The following is a 19,867-nucleotide window of genomic DNA, read 5'->3' on the forward strand; positions in this document are numbered from 1 at the left end:
AAGTCATGGCCTGGGATTCCCAGCAATTTTAATTCCTCCTGGACAGCAGTTTTGTGGCGCTTTCTGTCTCTAGAACGTTGGTTAACCCTTCCTCTCTCTGGGGTCTGGCAGGCTGTGGTTTTTGTGATTTGGGCCACATGGTGCTGGGTATCTTGCATGATTAGAGTGACCTCCAAGAGCCATGGCAGAAACTTCTGGAAACCTGGAGTCTAGGGGATACAGAAGCAGCTCCCTCTCCATCCCTCCTGGGACACAATTATTATGAAGGTGGGAGGCCACAGAGGCTCTTTTCCTCGCAGTTGAGCTGAAAATGGAAGCAACCCTTAATCTCAATGAGCTTAACCTTAAAGAACCAGCTGTGTAGATGCTGGGGTCCCAAGGCTACACTGGGATTCAGAGCCTGGGTCTACAGAAGGTGTATGAGCATGAGGGGAGGTGAGGAAATGGCAAGGATCCTGTGGTCTGTTCTACAGCCCAGCCTGGGGACAAAACCTTGAGGTGAGGGAGAAGGGTTGTAGGCGAAGAATGAAGGGCTGTTTCCTCAAAGGAACACGTTACCAGCTGATAAAGCTCCCCAGGGTGCAATCTCTTCTTCTGTGTGGAGACTGGCGTAGCCATGGCATGAACCCCGGCAGGAGGGGAAGTCCTGAGGACTCCCCTTGACTGAATTTTGCAGGCAGCAGGCCTCACGGAGGGGACAAAGTTTGAAGAATCTGAATGCGCTAAAGAGGAGCCTGGGTGACACCCTTGGAAACTTCTAGAAATGTTTGGGGCGAGAGTGGGGAGTGGGCTTTGCAGCTGGGATGAGCCAGGAAGTTGGAGGAAGGATGTGAATGATTCCTTTCTGGTGAGACAGACTTGTAGGGCTCGGGGCAATGTGGGTTCTGTCAGGCTTGGAGCAGAACTCAGGAAGGGTTAGACCGTGACCCGGTTCTAACTGACACGTCTCATGTCAACTGCCAGTTTCATTTTGACTGTTACCCCAGCTCACCTGGAAAAGTATATACACGTCTGCTGAATTAATTTTTCCACTTGACACTTGCTGACCAAGAGGAGCCAACCACATCTTCAACCATCTAGGTGCAGAAAGGGGGTGATGCCGCCACGACCATGGAATCAGCTCATTTGTGGCGAATTCCATGGTGAAAGCTATGGCAGAAGCTGAGCAGGCTCCCTTAGGATCTTAATCATCAAAGAAACACTGGCTGGTAGCTTTTAATTTCTTTGCAGACATTGTGCCCTATCTTTGAGGACCAAGCAGGCCTCCCCCTGATTGATCACAATGAAAATATGTTCTTAAAAACAAACACTTTCCTTAAAACTAGAGATATTTTTTTAATTAGAGGAAAGATTAAGTAAATGCATTTTCTCTTATAATTTAATCCATTCTAATTACCCTGAGAATGTTTATGATGACAGACTTAACTTTCTCCTCGCTGCTGTTTCATGAGGTTTCTTTCTTTATTACTCATGAAGGGAAAAGCTCAGACATGGTCAATGGTCAGACAGCCTCTGCGGGTCTGATGATCACGATACACAGAAATGCAAGATGGAAAGGACGGAGGAGAGCAATAATCCCCGACTTTGACTGGCAGGTTTTCAGAATGATGGCATCCTATTTCCAAAGGTAATAAAGGCAAGCACTTAAAAAAGAGCCTGTGAAATAGAGTGCTATGAAAGACGTGGGTTGGTATAAGATGGAACCCCATTAGGCAGGCAACTGGGGAGAAAATGCAAAATCTGTTTCTTAGGTGAACATCTGGGATCCCCTGTATGACTCCTGATAACCCAGGAGATGAGCCGGGGAATTGCAAAGAGTCCCCAGCTGTTACCCATGGGTCACGCTCCAAGGAGTCAAGCAAATGCAGCACGGAAGGAAGGCGGGCAGTCGTGAAGTTTATTGGGCTGAATAGGGACAGACAACCAGTGAGAGTCTTGATTCTTCAAAAGGCATGTGTGCTGCTCAAATGAGTCAAAGTCGAGCCTCCTGGGTTATTATTCTCTGATGCACAGAGCCAGGCAGATAGACCCTTGGAAACCAGAGTCATAAGGAATGAGAAGGAGTAAGAAAAAGTGAGACCAGGATGAGGTGTTCTAAGAGACACTGACCTGGCAGCATCCTCAAACGTGAGAAATGCCAGATTCCTTCCTAAAGTACAGATTCCTACCAAAGGCCTCAAGAACATGTCCGTGGTCCCTATTTGGAGAAACACTGGCTTAAAAGAACTAAAGTCTTATTCTATTCAACAATAACAGAATTCCATGCTAATACTTCAAAGGAAAAGTTTTTTTTTCTTTTGTTTTGAACTGTCCTTATTAAAAAAAAAATCCCCAGAATTAAAAATATATTCTCATAGATCTCTTGGCTCCCCCAGGGTATGTCTGAAAGGTCTAGTTTGCAAAACTTTGGTTCACAGTAGTAAACCCCAATTTCACAATCAGGCTGTATTAACATTTCCAGATGTCTACTTCCACGTACATTTGGGCCGTTTGGTAAAACAAGCAGACTCAATGCCAGGTAAGAGAGGAAGTTTCTCTGTTAGCACCACATGCCAGCAAATTATAGAGCAAACCTCTGTTTGGGAGATGGATAGTGGGGTAGGTGTTATTTTTGACATGCTGTTAACTGCTTGATGGATTGGAGGCAGATGTGTGAGAGGGAGACTGGAGGTAGCAGAAATGCCTTAAAGAGGAGTTGGTTTAGACAACCGTCCATTGCCCTCTGTTTCACATGGGTACCAGACAACGATGATGAGGATGGGGGATGAGGATGGTGACGTTAGCTCACATTTATTGGGCTCTAACTTTGTAAGAGGCACTGAGCCCACTGCTTTACTTATAACCCAATGACGTAGGCCATATTTAGTGTTCTCATTTTACAGGTAAAGAAACTGAAGCACAAAGAGGTTAGGAAATCAGCTAGGATTTGATCTCAGGTAGACGGACACAAAACAGTGTGCTTTCAGCACTTCAGCATCATGCTCCCGTCTCCCCGAATCTAACACTATCTCTCTCTCTCTTTTTTTTTTTAATGAAGAAACAATAAATATAATGGATAGAGTCGAGCCTGATCATACAGGCTATGTAAGGAAGTTTCTCAAGGCCCAGAAGGATTCTCCAAGTAAACCAGACCTAAATTGGAGCTGAGATGAGCAATCAGACAGATTAACTAACAAAATCACCACCGACCACAACAATTCAACAACGTATCATCAGCTAAACCAACACTTGGCTGTATCACCCCTTTAATGTGAAGTGGAGATGACAGGAAAAAGCACCCAGAGACCCTCCCTGACCTTACAGAAGAGAGGAAGGTTGGATTGTGCTGGAGTGGACCATTCCATTTGACGCATATGATTTTGCATCAAAAGTAATAAATTTCTGGAGATAGACAGGTCCTCAGAGACCATCTCATCCAAGTGTGTTCTAAATTCAGTCAGTGACATATTGCATTTGTGATATTTGCAATATCTTCACTGTTATTTACTTAATATTTCTCTTCAAATGTACTCAAGCCTGATATCCCTACCTGCTCCTGCCACGTCCCTAAGCAATGATACCGGCATGGTCAGGAGTTTGACGAGCTAGTTAGGGCTTTTCCTAATATTTCTTTTTAAAAGCCCTAAGTAAACTATTCAATAAAATGTATTTGCACACCAAGAAGAAGCATCTCCTGTCTGTGGATCACACCCTAAAAAGCAATTATGCGATCCAACCCCCTCATTGGCAGCCAGGGGAAGAAACCAAGGCCAGGAAGGTGGGGCGACTTCTCAAGGACACCCGGAATGTTTGTGGCAGCGTCAAGCCTAGAACACACATCTCCCCGTCCTCCATCAATTTATTCTTCATGACGCCACAATGAATCAGACAGCAAGTGACAAGAAAACGCCCGCCACGCATATCTAACGGAATCCATCTCTCTAGGGCCCTCTCTGCGCCCCGCTTCCCTTTAATGTAAAGTCGTGAGTGCATACTGTGGACTCCGGCAATCACAGACGCGGAGGAAACGTGGATTCTGTTAAAGCTCAAGCGACCAGCTCCTCACTATACGCACTAAGGGAGTGCATCCCATTTTTTTTTTCAACAGCTCTTACTCTTTGATGTCTTCCTTTGAATCTGGAATCTTCCTCCCGCTCACTCTCACCCACGGGTTTCTGTTCCAAGAGTTCCAAACTGTTCTTAGTTCTTCGCTCTTGCGAAGTCTGTACCACCTCGTATCAAGTTATCCGCTTGTTGGGTCTGGCTCATCCCTGTGGGCCACACGCTAGTACGTCACGAAGGGGACAGAACAAGGAATGTTCCAACTCACTGTGTCCCCACAGAAGAAAAACACCAAGACTCCTTCCCCTCTTTCCTTTTTTGATGGGAACCCCTTTTCTGATGGGCACATTTTACTAAATCACACAGGAAGCAATACCAAAAAAAAAAAAAAAAAATTCCATTTAGACTACAGGATGGTTGAGCCATGAAGTCAGGGCGAGCTTTGGGTCTGTCTGGTCTACCTTCCCCCCCGAAAAGCCGCTCTAAAACATCGAGGCCAAGAAGGTAAACACTTCTAGCAACGAGAATCTCACTACGTGTAAGGCAGGTTTTTTGTTTTTTTTTTTCCCTTTCATCTTATTTCACTTTTTGCAGTGAGCTGAAAATGTGTTCCTCTAACTTCTACCCCCAGGTCCTCGTTCTGAGTTTGGGTGGGACACCTGGGCAGACCCGCCTGACCCAGACTCACAGAGAACTTCTGGGCATGTGGCCATTCCTGATCTTCAGTGAAAAGGCTCACATTTTGGCCAATGTGCGGGGGGGAAGGCAGCAGTGGAACATCTTTTGCATTCTGCTAAAAGCCTGTCCACCACCCTAAACAGTGAAGGGCCATGACTCCAGGTGTTCACTTCAAAACAGTTGGAGATCCCCGGATAGGTTCCAATAAGAGTTCCCGGAGAAATAGGTTAATGAACCAATCAGAGAATTAGCTGTTTCCCACAGACCTGGTGGTAAGGATGGTCCACAGTGGCTAATTTTATCTCAACCTGGTATCTCATTGTAGAGTCACGAAAGCTCACATGTTGCAGGATAATAGCTACAAGGAAAAAAAGTTCCCGTAACTTAGAATAAAACTGGAATGAGATGCAGAAGCAGCTGGACTCAGCCTGAAGTTGGTTAATTTTGACAGTCGCTTTCTTCCCAGCTTGTTCCCTGTAGCTCTGAAGCTCTCTCCCGCTTGGACCGTGACCCTGTCTCCTCCTGGCGACAATCACTTAATCAGCCCATCAGACTGTTGCATGGCTGCTTTTACCTTGGGTAAAGATTCATTTTCCTTATTAACATCACAAGAACCTAGTTCTTTCCCCAACCAATTAAAGAGGAAAAATAGAAGGGCCCCAGTGCGGCGGAAGGAAAGGAAAACTGTTCTGACTTGTGGCACGGGGGCAGGCTTCTCAGCCCCACACGGTCCTGGGAATTGAACCCTCGTGATTCTGAAATGCAGCTGGAGGTCAAGACCACACAGACAGAATAAACGGGTTGGAATAACCATTGTAGACACTGCTCACTACCCAGATCTCAGACGGTTCACCTAGACTCGGAGCCTAGTGTTGGTGGATTTATTCTGCGTGTGTGTTAGTTTGTATTATTTGGAGTGGGTGTCTAGACAGCTGATATTCAAGACATAATAGCAACAATCCTCAGTTAGCGTTTTGCTTCCCTCATAATCTCCGGCAAGAAGAACATTGGTCTCTCCCTGTATTTTGCCCAACCCTTCTGCTTGCAAAACATGTTAACATTTACTCTATTTCTTTTTAAGAGAAGCTTATCTGAGTTGACTATACTTCGTGGTGATTTCTGACCTATTCTATGGTTCCTTTATGCCCTGGTGTTAACAGCCTTTGAATGGCCTTCGGAAGTTAAATCCCCAGTATTAAGAAGGGATGGTGGGCGTGGTGGTGGGAGACAGGAACAACCGCCCATTTTAGGATTACGTTTAAAAGAATAAACCTATTCTGACCACACAATGTGCCTTCTGATTTATTCATAAAAGTAAACTGCAGCCTATTCAAATCATGCTAATATAGTTCAAAGGTACGCACGAATTGCGGGTGATCTGGATTCAATGTGTATTTCTCAGCTATGCAATTCTGCAGGTTTTAGCCATACTTTGTATTTAACTTTTTACAAAGATGTAGTCAGATCATTGCCGGGTAGAATCCAGTCTATTGGTAAGTTAGCTCTACCAGTTAATATTGAAATGTTATGCCTTATATTTAAATCTTTACCAATATGCGCTAAATTTCCAAATGTAAAGGTATCTGGTTGAAAAATTCCAGAAGTGCATTTGACCAGACATGGATGGATCCTGGTGAATCCTGATTAGGTTTTGGAAGTCTGTGCTTTTATTCTCCTCACCCCTTCCTGTACCACCCCCCACCCACCCCGCCCCACCTCTTCCTGCTTCCTTCAGTAAAATAAATGCGATACACAAGTGCAGCTGCCTATTTGCAATGACCCTAAGAAAACCGCCTCACCATGACCTTTTGAAAACAGGTCACAGACGACCCAAGTACCCCAACCCCAAGCACCCACTGCTTTGCCTCACCCCCAAATCTCCCAGTGCCTTTTTTTTTTTTTTGGCAGACTATGTGCCATTTCATTCTCATGTATTTTCTATTTTCAAAATACAGCATTTGAGGCTCTGCTGGAGAAGGAGCGAAGGAAGAGCCTTTCTCTCCTTTCTGTCAGCATCCCTGAGGAGGACGACTGATTCTGGGCTTGTAAATCGTGGCACTGACTTAAAAGGAATTGACAGGAGTATCTGCTCAAAATAAAAGACTAAAACTCCATGAAACAGCTCTGGGGGCAGAGGTTGAAAAGCAAAAGGAGCAATTATGCGTGTATAAACACCTCTAGGTTTTGAACAGCAAATCTCACCAACCAAGGCAGGCTTGGCTTTTTTTTTTTTGAGCAAAGCGCAGTGAACAGAGCGAGGAGGAGATGGCACCAATCCTACCAATAAAACCACAGAGCCCTAATTTCTCGCCAGAAAAAAAGTCTTTGGTGATAAAGATGTTTATAACTTACATAGTGCGAGCCGATGAAGGCATGACAGATCATAGTCCTGAACAACACGTTCCTGGAACGTCACTAGCTCTGCCAGGGCGTTTCACGTGGCATGCCCATCTGCACGTCCTCTGCCTCTCAGGAATTCATGGGGTGTGGAATTTGAATCAGACACTCCAGGTAGCAGAAACAGCTTTCTTGAATTCATCTCACCGCAAAGGCTAGCTAGACAGACTCATCTCCTGTGTCCTCCTGCTGGCCACATCCTTGCCACCTTCTGCTGAGACTAAAGTTGCCACCCTCCCACTGCATTTTCAAAGTGCCCAGAGACACTCCCGCTCGACAGCAACAGCTGTTTTCTCTCCCCTGACTCTAAGTGATGTCTGCGCCTCTCCATTTCTCTTGGTCCCTGACAGTCTTCACGTCACAACTGATGTCCTTCCCCTAAAGTGAATGTTGACTGACCCTCTTCTCTTTTCTCCTCTCTCTCCATCAAGACTTGCACAACTCTCCAGCTCAGGGGTTGTCGTCTGGCAGTTTTTGTACCAGACAACAAATGGATTTGTGGGCCATGTTGCAATCACTCAACGCCAAGATGCAGCGTGAAAGCTGATGATACCTCAACAGACAGGTATGGTCACCCTCGACTAGCGCTTGGTTTGATGGACACTGAAACTGGAATTTCACATAATTGTCATGGGTCAGGAAATATTTTTCTTTGTTTTTTTTTCTTTCCTCAACTCTTAAAAATTGTTATAACCATCCTTAGCTTGTAAGTCACAGGAAAGCAGGTAGCAGGCCAGATATGGCCCCCCACCCCCAGTTTTCCAGTCTCTGCTCTAATCCATCGGGGCTGCTATTCCCAGAGTAAAGCGAAGCCGTACAGGAGAGAGCCAGAGGGCGTCGCTGCGGACACTAAACCCTCGGCAGACGTGGGAAGGGAAGAGCAAAGGTGGGGGTGGGGTGAGGCTGGGCTGTGCGAAATGAGAGAAGGTGGGGTTTTCCCCTTAAGGTTATTGGCTGGCAAGAGCTCTTTTTTGGGAGGGAGGCTGGGGGCAGTGGAAGTATGAGGGTTGGGGAGAGTATTTAAATCACACTGGGCATGCAAAAATATATCAGGAAGAACACCCCTGAAGAGTGGGAGCTATTGGTAAGGATTTTAAACTGTCCTGGCTGAGCACACCCCTCCCTGGAAGGTCTTCTGAATTAACCCCCAGACTCTGCAGGGAACTGAAGATGAAAGCGGCCGCAGCGGGGAGCGGGATCTGAAGCATCATCGAGAGATCGCAGAAACAATTCACTGCCAACAGACTGTCCCGGCAGGGTCCCGGTGCTACGGTCGTGGCCTGGGTAGGCACGCTGCCCCTCGGATGCCCAATTAGACAGAAGTGGGGGAAATCTAAGGCAGAGTGCGCTTTGGCTCTGCTTGACCACTCAAATGAACAGCATGGGAAACTGAGTCCGAACTCATGAGTCAGCCCTGGAGAAGCTCCCGACCCCGTCTCTCACTCCAGGTGGCGGAACCAAAGGTAACTTTGAGGGGCCAAATCAGTAGCTTGGTTGGAGGCGTCTCTGAGAGTTTCCATGCAAGCCGGTGGATTCAGCCAACTTGGCATGACATCATCCCTAGACCTGAGTTAATCAAATAACAAGTGCAAAGCAAAAATAACGCTAAAATCCCAACCGTCCAAGAGATGTGGAAAACCAGAGGGCAATGGCTCCCATCTCCTCAATTAAAGGGATAATTGGGTCCATTCAGTCCAATATTGTCCTACCCCAAACCACAAAAAAATAACAAAAAACAAACAAAAACTAAACTGAAGAAACTTGAGAACTATTATTTCTTCTCAAATAAAAGGACTTTTAAAAAATATTCTCGGTCAAGAAGCTTACATAGAGAGGTGGCTGAGTGGGAATGAAATGGGACCAGAGGAGGTGACATTTAATGATGGTGGTGGTGATGGGGAGGGTCAGGAGCCCAAGGACGAAGCCTTGTCTTGGGGCAATAAGAAGATGCTCAAACCTGTTCCAGTGGTACCTGGTTACCCAGGAAACCTGGAAGTCCTGCCTGCATCCAACTTGGTCTAAAAGAAGTGGGTTCAATTATTGCCAATGAGTGAACCCAGTGATCTAGCCAGCTGGGAGAGTATTCTAAAAGGGGTGGGGGGGACTTGCAGATCACAGTCCTCTGGGGTGCTTGAAACCTCCAGGCCCTGACAATTTCCCATGCGTGTGCATTTCTCCTTCCCCAAGATCAGTAATTTGGATGGGTTTTCTTATCTGACCCCACCCCTGTCCTCCCAATCTGGAATTCTGGAAAGAAGGGAAAGCCCGTTCCAGTCAGGACCTGGCTTTTCTTTTCCCTACACCCTTGAAGATTTGGAGAGGCAGCAGGAATGTCAGAGAGCACTCGTGTCCCTGAAGGAACAGCCGGTTGCAATGCACGACCATCACTATAGAGCTACGATTTATGAAAATAAAGCAATATGTGCCTGTTTCGGTGCCTGCCGTTTGCCTACCAATGGTGCAGTGTTCACCATTCCAGCCCTCTCGGCATTCACATTTGCCATCTTTACAGGTCCCGTGCTCAATGCAGCGGGGGTGGCACGCGCGCTGGTCGCAAGCTGCGCCTGTCCAGCCCTCTTCACAGCGGCAGGCTCCCCCGATGCAGACGCCGTGAGTGCCACAGTCTACTGAGCACACTTCTGGAAGAAAAACAATGATTACGGCTCAACACCACAGCTGGCCAAACCCTCCGCTGGAGGCCAGACCACACACATGGCCCGGGTTCCTGGAGCAGGCCTGAGGCCCGGAAGGTGTGTCGTCTTGGGCGGCTGGTCTCTCCCTGGCTGGGTAACCGTTCATTGCAATGTATTTTCTAGAGCAGTGTTCTCACGGTGGGGTCCCTGGACCGGCTGTCACCATCCCCTGGGAACTACTTAGAAATGCAACCTCTTATACGTTGCTTGGTCCTCTTGAGTTAGAGGCTTGGGGAGTGGGGCTCAGAAATTTGTTTTAACAAGTCTTCCAGGTGCTCCCGATGCACTCTACAGTGTGAGAACCACTGTTCTAGGGACCGAGGCCATCCCAAGGGAAGGTCAGACAGTGGCCATGCAGTTTGGCAAAGCTACCCAGGAGGTGCCCACCTGAAACGACCCCTGTGGATCCTGTCTCCCTAGCCGGCTTGGGATGTCTTTCCCTGTCGAGTGCCTGAACTGACCAGTGGCCAGTTAGGGACCCAGCGGCTCCCTCCTCACAGTGACCGCAGACCCAGCCGTCGCCCAGATCGGCGCCCTGGTGGCAATGATGACCACTGTAATTGTGCTGCGTTACACAGCCTCTTTCTCAAAGGAGCTCAAAGTCTTTTGTGGTTGGGGAGGAGACAGACAGACAGATATGCACTCTCTGGCGTTCCAGACCTCTCACTCGAGGACAAGCACGTGCCAGACACTCATCCTTACAACAGACTGCTGAGGGGGGCGTGGCTCATCACGCCGGGGGAGGGGAAGTCAGACCAGGAGGGTCAGTGACTCACTCAAAGTCACACAGCATGTCGGTAGCACAGCTGGGCTTTGGATCTAGGGCTCCCTCCTCCCCCACTCCTCTGCTGAGCTCGGCTGGGACCACCAACATCAGAGGTGAAGCCAGAGGCGAGTGGGCTGAGAAGACACCCCAAATAGTCCATTTTAACTGATTCTTTTTTTTTTTTTCTTTCTGGAACGAAATATTCATTTCTTTCCCATTGTAGCCAAGCTTCACAGAGATTCCCTTCCTGATTGCCATGGCAATCTGACAGCTGTCTCCCTACCCAGAGGAAGGGGGCAGAATGATGGTGGCTTGCTTGGCTAGGCACTTGTCAGCGTGAACGGAACCATTCTCGGGAAGGTGGGGACTGTTTTGAACTGCTGAACCGTCCCATGTTAAGGTCACTCGGGAGGTAAGACACATACTCTTAATTTTAGGAAAATCAAGTGAACAGCACAACTTCATTCCTTCCCTGTCACTGGAGTATTACAGAGCCTTCATAACATGTTCACCCAGCACCCCGAGGGAGCCTCTATTCTGTTTTATAGGACGTTCCATTCAGTTTGCCAGGGACTGAATTGTTCCATTTTGTTTTCTGGTACCTTTGGGGAGTGTACACAAGATACCGATAATGCAAATGGAAACATCCCTCCCGGGCCTCTCATCCATTTGCGGTGATGGAACCAATGAGGCACGAGAACCTACGAAGTGTTTTTTCGCTGTTTGTTTCTCAAGGATCGCAGACTTCACGACTGAGAAGACAGTAAGAGGCACGAGGCAACTGACCAAGCCCCTCCGTCCCAACTATCAAGAGTAGATTTCCATCTGTCAGGGCTCATGGCAGAACACGGGGCATGAGTGTCGGGGAAAGCGAGGGGACGCCCTCCTGGCTTACCGACGGAGCAGTCGGGACCCATCCAGTTGGGGTCGCAGCTGCAGAGGCCTGTGTCAGGGAGGTAAGTGCCATGCCCGCTGCACTGGTCCGGGCACTGGACCCTCGCCAGCTCACAGTTGAGACCACCCCAGCCAGGGCTGCAAAGGCATTCTCCGTTCACACAGACCCCATGGCTGGAGCAGGTAGGATCCAAGCAATCAACTGAAAAAAACAAAGAGGAGACGCATCGTTTACTCATGGGACATGGACCATGAGACACCAGTTTAGAGCGGAACGGACCAGTGGTCCACCAGTTCCTATCCGCTTGCAAGACAATGGAGCAGCCCAGGTAATTCTTACACGGCACCTTGAAGAATTCCCGTAAAGAATTAAAGACTTTTTATTTGTCAAAACACCAAATCTCATGCTTCAAGAGAATGGCAGAGAAAAGAGGGGATTTCTCAAGCAGAATTAGGAGGAATCAAATACAGAGATGTGTCATCCAACCTTGGGAACCCAGTACTTAACAACGCTAGTACCTTAACTGGACCATATCAAGGCTTCTGGGGCTGGAATGTGAATGCTGGTGATGTCTTTCCATGTATAACCAAACCCGGTCACCCCTCACTCCTGGAGACAAAAGTAGAGAGGCTCATTCTAACTTCACTCATACTTGACTTCAGAAGGTAACAAAAGATTAAAAAGAAAACCAATGAAACTCATATAGGAGTCACTGTCCTAAGGAAGTTTCACATAGGCTAAGTCTAAAATCAGTTTTCATCCTTTGAGCGTATAATCTACCGGAAGATGTGAGTCAATGTGCAGGACAGATGTGGTGAAGCTGGGTGTGGAAACGATCCAAAAAGGGTCACCCTCCTACACAGAATCATGGGTGGACTGGACGCGTGAGTCTCTGGCTGTGGCACTGAGCTTCCCCCAGACAGTCAATCAGACGAATTAACGGTCAGATTCTGATCACTGTTGTTCTCGCCAGTTTCATGGTCTGACCGCTCGGCCATCTTAGCAACCAGAGTGGATTTACATCCAGTAGTAACTTGAAGATTATTATTCCAGAATCAACTCAAAGTGAGGAGAGCAGTGAGCGGCAAAGGCGGGTCCTCGAGGACAAGACTATTTGTTTGAGAATGTGACCCCAAACCTTGGACAGCCAGCCAACCTAAGGGGAGATAAACAGGGCTTTTTAGAGGAAGAACAGCTTCCTTCCGTATTCCTAGAAAACGATGCCGTGGCATTTGGAGTAGAGGGCACTGCACACCAGGGGGTTTGAATGGCAAATGGGGGTCTTGCCTAGGGCTCAGATGTTGCTTTGTGGTTCAGAGGAACAGGAAGGTCTTATCACCCTATTTGACTAAGACATACATTTACCTCTAGGGAAATCAGGTCTGCTGGCCTAGATTAAAGCCTTTACTTCTGCCATCACAGCACAGCCAAACCTCATCTTGAGCTTTCTTGGACCATGCTTGTAGCGTGATTCAGTCCCTCGTATGAATGTGCTATCTCCTGCTTCAAATTCTCAGAAGAGATTTTGTTTTCTTTCTTCTTTTGCCAACGCCAAGACTGAAACAAGATTTTTTGTCCTCTAAATAGTTCACCACGACACTGAGACGGCAGCCCCTTGGGGGTTCCAGTGTTTGGAGTGCAACGTTTTCTTTTTCTGCCTTACAGTATACAAAATAATGGTGTGCTTTAAAACTGATGGTACATTGGCTCCAAATATGACATGATTTAGGTTATCCATGCCACGACGATTCCATTCTGGGGGACATCAGACTTGAGGAATCTGGCTTTAACGGAAATCACAACATTCCATGAAGTTCCCAGAGAACATCCTTGTCTTGAGGCAAAAATAAGGATTTTCTTGTTAAGAGGTGTTTCTCAGGATCCCATTCGGATCTTCTCAGGAAGGTATTATTTGTAGAAACCAATTTAAAACCATTTGAGCCATGGGGAAACAAAAGCTGCCAATATTTTTTTTTTTTTTTAAATAGGAAATACTCTCTCAGAAAGGTACATTTCAGTGATTTGTAATTAGCTGGAGATGTTCATAGTCATGTTACTTGCTCAATCACTTTAATGTTGAATTCGTTGTCTTGGGGACTGTGAACCCTTTCTGATCTTTCAAAATTTGTTCCCTTCAGGAGAAGGGGAGCACATCCGGATGTAAAAGAACTGAAAAGTTCAAGCACATGGAAGATGTTCACTAAGAGGCTGGGCAATGCCTTTAATGTCTCATGCCTCGCACAATCAAGGGAATACAGTAGGTGCTCAATACGCGATTGCTGCAAGGGTGAATGGCAGCCTTTGCTAGAAGCATTTGTCTTTGATGAGATCAATTTCCAGTGTGAAGAAAGAGAAAAGGGTGCTAACGACGTTTTGCTTTCGGGAAGAGTGCCCTGCAATTTGGAATCTGCAAAACACGGACTCATTCATTCAGAATCAATTTTGTCCATATTCTTCTCCTAGAAGAAGATTCCAAACCTCTGTTTTTTTTTTTTTTTAATTCTGTCCCCATTTTGAACGTAGCAAAATTAAAATAGACACAAAAATGCCTTGTGTGCTCAAAATGCCTCAAAAATCACTCTCCGTCTATAATTAGCCACTTAAAATGTTTGGTGAAGTGCCAACAGCTAGGAGCTTTCAAAAAATTAAAAAAACATATATATTGTAATCTTTTTCTTAAAAGGATGAAATAAAAATATACCAAAAAAAGAAAAAGAAAAAAAGAAAAAGCAAATGACACTTTTCTTCCAGATGAATTAGCTTTCTCTTCTCTATCCTGAATTATAGTATGAAGGAAGGAGAAAAATCCACTGAGATTTATTAGCCCAAGAAGGGAATATCATAAAAAGAACCATTTATTGTGTCTAGAAATATGAGATAACCCTTTCTCTGGTCAGTGAAACCAGTAAATACGCCCTTCGTGCTGTATAATTACAGGAGCTGATGGAATCACTAAATTCAGACTTCAAGGGGAGTAGCTTCACTATGAATTTTAAATTTGGTTCCAGTTTCCTAAGATGATCTTGTGGCCACGTCCTTAGAGCCTTCAGCAGGCAGGAGGGACGCGGGCATTTTACCAAGCTTTATAAATAGAAACAGTGTTATACTTAAAAGGGGGGCAGTGGCCTTTACCAGCTAAGTACCAGGTGCCTTACAACACCAGCCCCCCTGGCAGCCGAAATCATTAGAACTCATTTAGTCCCGGGCCCTCTGTAGATTTGACAAAAGAGGGTAGTGAATGCAATTTTCATCCCTCAGGATAAAAAAGGAGGTCAAGGAGTTTTACAAACAATATGTACCATAAACCCCTGAAGAACCATGAATTACATTTATGAAGTTAAATGTCATTGAAAAATGACTCAACCATGAAACTGACATGAAAACACGGCAGACTTAAACTAATATGTCAATTTCTGTCTCGTCACCTTCCGACTCCCCCAGACATCACGGAGTGCAACCTCACAGATCCGCCTTTTCATTTTCTTGTGCAAATTTGTTAATAGTACGGCAATGTTTATGCAGCAAAAAAAAAAAACGGGGGAGGATGGCCAACTATTGATTTCGTTGCCAGGGCCACTTCAGGTAAATTGTTTGAACGCTATGACTATGATGAATACCAGAAATAAAAAAGCTAAATGGAAGAAAAAGCGCTGATCCGGGCTTTCTGGCTCCATTTCCTATTTTGAAAACAGCATATGAATCATCTTGGTTCATTCTTTTTTGGGGAGCAGAAACCAATAGAGGAGATTTCATCCTGTTATAATGATCCATGTTCCTTGTTTTGCTGGCTGGTTAATTCATTCTGAACATTTACATAAGACCAGTCGGGAGAGTAAGAAAGTTGAGAAATTCCACTCCTACAGATAACAGATAACGCACGATCTTTAGCGGACAGGAAAAAAAAAAAAAAACCCAGACGGGCAACGTCACGTTCTCTCACTTTCCTCTTGCCCAGTGATGTATGTAAAAGGTCGCTTTAACCTTTCTTGTCGTATTATTGGCCTCCCCCATGTTTTCAGCGAATGCAGCTTTGCCTCCTGCAATTCATTTATCTTTAAGAACTTTTAACCTTTCAAGCAGGGTTATTAAATCAGTACTTCCTCTATCCAAACTCCCAATTTGGTTTTATGATGCAGACAGAGGGAGGCTACCTTCTGCAATAGAGGGAAAAATAGAGAGCTGAGCAAGTGATGATCTGGGGGTCAGATTCCTGGGCCCCATTCAGGGCACCACCACTGATGTACTGGGAAATCTTAGAAGAATAATGTCATATGGAAGCTGACTGCAGCCATAGTTCTAAAAACTATGAAAGGTGAAATTTAGCAACGGAAGCATCTGTATGTGTATCTAAGGATAAGCCACTGCCACCACTTCGTGGTGAGGCTGTCATGGCTGGTTATTTTGCACAGAATCCTGGAGATCCAGATGCTGATGGGATGGGGGAACAGATCCACTTGCATCTGAGAACCTCACAGCCCCTGAGGTCCATTCTTATCAGCCTGGCAGTGAGAAGCTGAGAATGAAGATGCGCATCTGGCATCCCACTGGGTCTTTCCTGGGGGGACACTGGGCGGTCATCTCCAGCTGTCTCACACGGGGTGGGTAACAGGCTTCACCTCCTTCCTGAGTTTGCTGGGTGAGTTGACACTTCTTTTCCCTTTGGGAACAAGGTGGGGGTTGGGGGGTGTGGGAGAGCTGTCTGAGCTGCAGGGGGACATTTCACTGGGTGATGGACTTAGAGGAGAGTTGCTCAGCAGGAAGGCAAAGACTGAGCCGATTCAAAGACTAGAGCGGCAGGCTGAGAGTGTTAAAGAGAGTAGGCTCTTGCCTTGCACAGGGAAGAATTCAAGAGCAAAGCACAGTAAAGGGAAAGTCAGTTTATTCAGGGAGGTACCCCATAGGCAGAGTGTAGGTGGTCTCAGAAGGCAAGAGAGAGTGCCACCATGAGGTGTGGGGGTGTTAGTTTTCATGGGCTGGGTAATTTCATATGCTAACGAGTAGGAGGATTATTCCAACTATTTTGGGGGAGGGGTGGGGATTTCCAGGAATTGGGCCCCACTTTTTAGCCTTCAAGGTCAGCCTAGGAACCGTCATGGCACCTGTGGGTGCGCCATGGGGCTCAAGGTCTCCTGGAGGTCGAGTCTTCCGCCATCTTGGTTCTAACCAGTTTGTCCTGACCTCAGTTGCTGTGTCCTTCCTTCAGTGGTTGTGCCCTGCCCCATTCCCTCCTGTCTCATGAGGAATTAGGTTTTTACCTTCCAACCAACTTGAGTTGATTCTTTATAAGGGGGAGAAGCAATAGATGAGCAAAGACAGACCATATTCTGGTCGGGCAAATACAGAGGGGAAGGCTGCCAGGCAGCTTGGCTGAATTCCATTGCTTTAGAAGTCCCAACAGCTTGGTACCAAATAACTTCTGAAAGCACTAACCAGAATAACTAAGACTAGTTAGAGCTGGCTCCTGAACATGCCCAGAGAGGGGCTCTTTCCCTGTCTTCCTCCCTCTCCTGTCACCAAGCCCGACCTCCCATCATGTTTCGTCAGACTGGACTCAGTTGGTTACATCCCTTGATTTCCCCCCACGTGTGCTGGAGGCCACCTCAAGGCAAGCTCGAGGGAGCTCTTCCGGACTCATCCAATCCCAGCCCTCTGGCTGCACACCCGCGCTCATTCTGTGTGATTGTAGGTAACTGGGATAACTTGCCTGAATGGTATCGCTAAGTGACATGGGAACTGACAGTCTCTCAAGCCTGACTGCCTTCTATTGATATTAATTTTGGCTGAAATATTTACACAGACATATATGGGTCTGAGATTAGCAGGAACAGCTTTTTAAAAAGAGCTTCGGGGAAGGGACGGGTATTCAGGATTCTTGTTTCTGGTTTCTGGATAGCGGAATTCCCAATTCAGAGGACTTGAAATTAAGCAGAAGAAAAGAGGAAGGCAGGGGGGAAGGGGAAGGAAGAAAAAGGACAAGAAGGAGCAGGAAGTGGGGGAGGAAAAACAGAGGGAAGAAGACAGGAAAACAAAGGACAAAGAGAGAAACAATTAACATAAAGAAGGGGGACACAAAACCCGCCTTCCAGAACCACTGGCAAGCCTTGTGTGCTCTACAACTTCTGAAATCCATCAAAGCTGAGGGATCTGAAGCGCAAAATGTTGACTCTTCCTTTGCAAAAAGGGGGAGTAGCCAAGGGCCAGGCCTGCAGGTGCCCCCGCCCCCACCCCGCCCAGCCCGCCTGGCAGCGCTCACCTTCCTCACAGTGCTCGCCCTTGTAGCCAGCAGAGCAGACGCAGTTCCCATCAATGCAGGAGCCGTGGCCCCCGCAGGAAGGATCGATGCACTGGTTCAAGGGCACGTCGCACTCGGCGCCTTTCCAGCCGCTGTAGCACTGGCACGTCCCCTTGGAGTACTGGCCGTTCCCGCTGCACAGGACGGGGCAGGCGGCTGCGGAGAACAGAGACAGGGCACGCGGTCACGGGGGCCGCGCCAGGCCAAGGGGGGCAGAGCCCGCCGGGCAGCTCAGCTTTGCCGGCAGGGTTCCAGGCTGGGGACTTCGGCCATGGAGGTGCAGAGCCGTCCCCAAAGAAGCCATAACCACGACAATGGAAATGCCACTAACAACGGCAGTCACCACCCGCTGAATGCTTATCACATGCTGGGCGCGGCATAGGAGGCTTGATTGTCATGATCACCCTACGAGGTAGAGGCTCGAATCACCTCGAATCGTGAGCCCACTTTACAGGTGAGGCTCAGGTTGGTGAAGTTACTTTGCCAAAGCCACAACGCTCTCAGGTCAGGGAGCCCCACTGCAACCCAGGTTGCTGTGGCCGTAACGAAGCTACCTGAACGCAGTGTTGTCGCTGTTGCTGGTAACGGGGATCAGAATCCATTTTGCTGAATACTGTACCCTCAGGCGAGTCGGCTCCTATTCCTAATAAGTTTATCCCCTTTAAGAAGAAAGGGATGGGCCACAGTTGAGACGCTAATCTCTCTACACCTCAGTTTCCTCATGTAGACCTTGAAGAGATAAGTGTAACTAACGTGTGATGAAGTGTAAGGATAAAATCTGCCTGGCCTACAACAGGCACATGGAAAGATGCTCAGTGTTGCTAATTACCAGAGAAATGCAAATCAAAACTACAACGAGGTATCACCTCACACCAGTCAGAATGGCCATCATTCAAAAGTCCACAAACAATAAATGCTGGAGAGAGTGTGGAGAAAAGGGAGCCCTCCTACACTGCTGGTGGGAATGCAGTTTGGTGCAGCCATTATGGAAAACAGTATGAGAGTTACCATATGATCCAGCGATCCCGCTTCTGGGCATCCAACTGGAGAAAACTCCAATTTGAAAAAAATACCTACACCCCAATGTTCATAGCAGCACTATTTACAATAGCCAAGATGTGGAAGCAACCTAAACGTCCATCCACAGATGACTGGATAAAGAAGCTGCAGTATATTTATATAGTGGAATACTACTCTGTCATAAAAAAGAATGAAATAATGTCATTTGCAGCAACATGGATGAACCTAGAGATTATCATACTAGTGAAGTTAGTTAAAGACAAATATCATATGATATCACTTATGTGTGGAATCTAAAAAATGACACAAATGAACTTATTTACAAAACAGACTCACAGACATAGAAAACAAATCTAAGGTTACCAAATGGCGGGGAGTATAAATTAGTCGTTTGGGATTAGCAGATACAAAACACTATATACAAAACAGATAAACAACAAGGTCCTGACTCTTCAGCACAGGGAACTATATTCAAGAGCTTGTAACAACCTATAATGAAAAAAAAATATTTATGTATAATCGAATCACTATGCTGTGTGGTCACCTTCAGGCTTTGGACTTTTCACTTTGGGATCCGTTTGTGAAAAACCTACATTTCCAACCAGGCTTCCAGCATGAGCCTAAAATGAGGATACAGCTGCAGGTTATGGAACTGGCATCCAGAGACCGTCAGAAATGCCCCACAGAGGTGTTTCAGAGATTCCTGGTTTACCTGCGTTTGGAATACACAGGCTCCAAGAATTCTCTAGGCACACAGGCATACACCAGAATGGTCTCCCCATCTCATGAAGTGATTACATGTCTAGTCAGCTCACTCTCTAGTAATGATTCCATCCACCTTATCCCTCCCTCCCCCCCCTTTTTTGTTGTGGGGGGAGGTATTTAGGTTTATTCATTGATTTATTCTTAGAGGAGGCACTGGGGATTGAACCTAGGACCTCATGTATGCTAAGCATGAGCTCTGCCACTTGAGCTAAACCCTCCCCCTCATCCATCCCCTTTTGTTGTCATGTTTTATTTAGTTTGTATAGTAATTAATTCTTCTCCTGTGAGTGTCTAATTTCCCAAAGATACAGTAAACTAAC

The 19,867-nt window shown here is 46.7% G+C and overlaps 1 protein-coding gene across 7 annotated transcripts in view; it reads right to left on the bottom strand.

Moving 5' to 3' along the window:
• The window catches only part of TENM2 (teneurin transmembrane protein 2), a 404,559-nt gene that overhangs the window by 121,094 nt on the left and 263,598 nt on the right, over positions 1-19,867 (bottom strand). For 5 of the 7 annotated variants that reach the window (XM_074350320.1, XM_074350321.1, XM_074350315.1 and 2 more), the window contains 3 exons: positions 17,724-17,918; positions 11,471-11,671; positions 9,543-9,755 (listed from right to left, as the gene is read on the bottom strand). In XM_074350320.1, coding sequence (XP_074206421.1) covers positions 9,543-9,755; positions 11,471-11,671; positions 17,724-17,918 — 609 coding nt within the window. The remainder of the gene's footprint in view (positions 1-9,542; positions 9,756-11,470; positions 11,672-17,723; positions 17,919-19,867) is intronic. The other 2 variants (XM_074350317.1, XM_074350322.1) reach the window with 2 other exon arrangements.

The sequence above is a fragment of the Camelus bactrianus genome, chromosome 22 (genome assembly GCF_048773025.1).
Source record: "Camelus bactrianus isolate YW-2024 breed Bactrian camel chromosome 22, ASM4877302v1, whole genome shotgun sequence".
Taxonomy (NCBI): Eukaryota; Metazoa; Chordata; class Mammalia; order Artiodactyla; family Camelidae; genus Camelus; species Camelus bactrianus.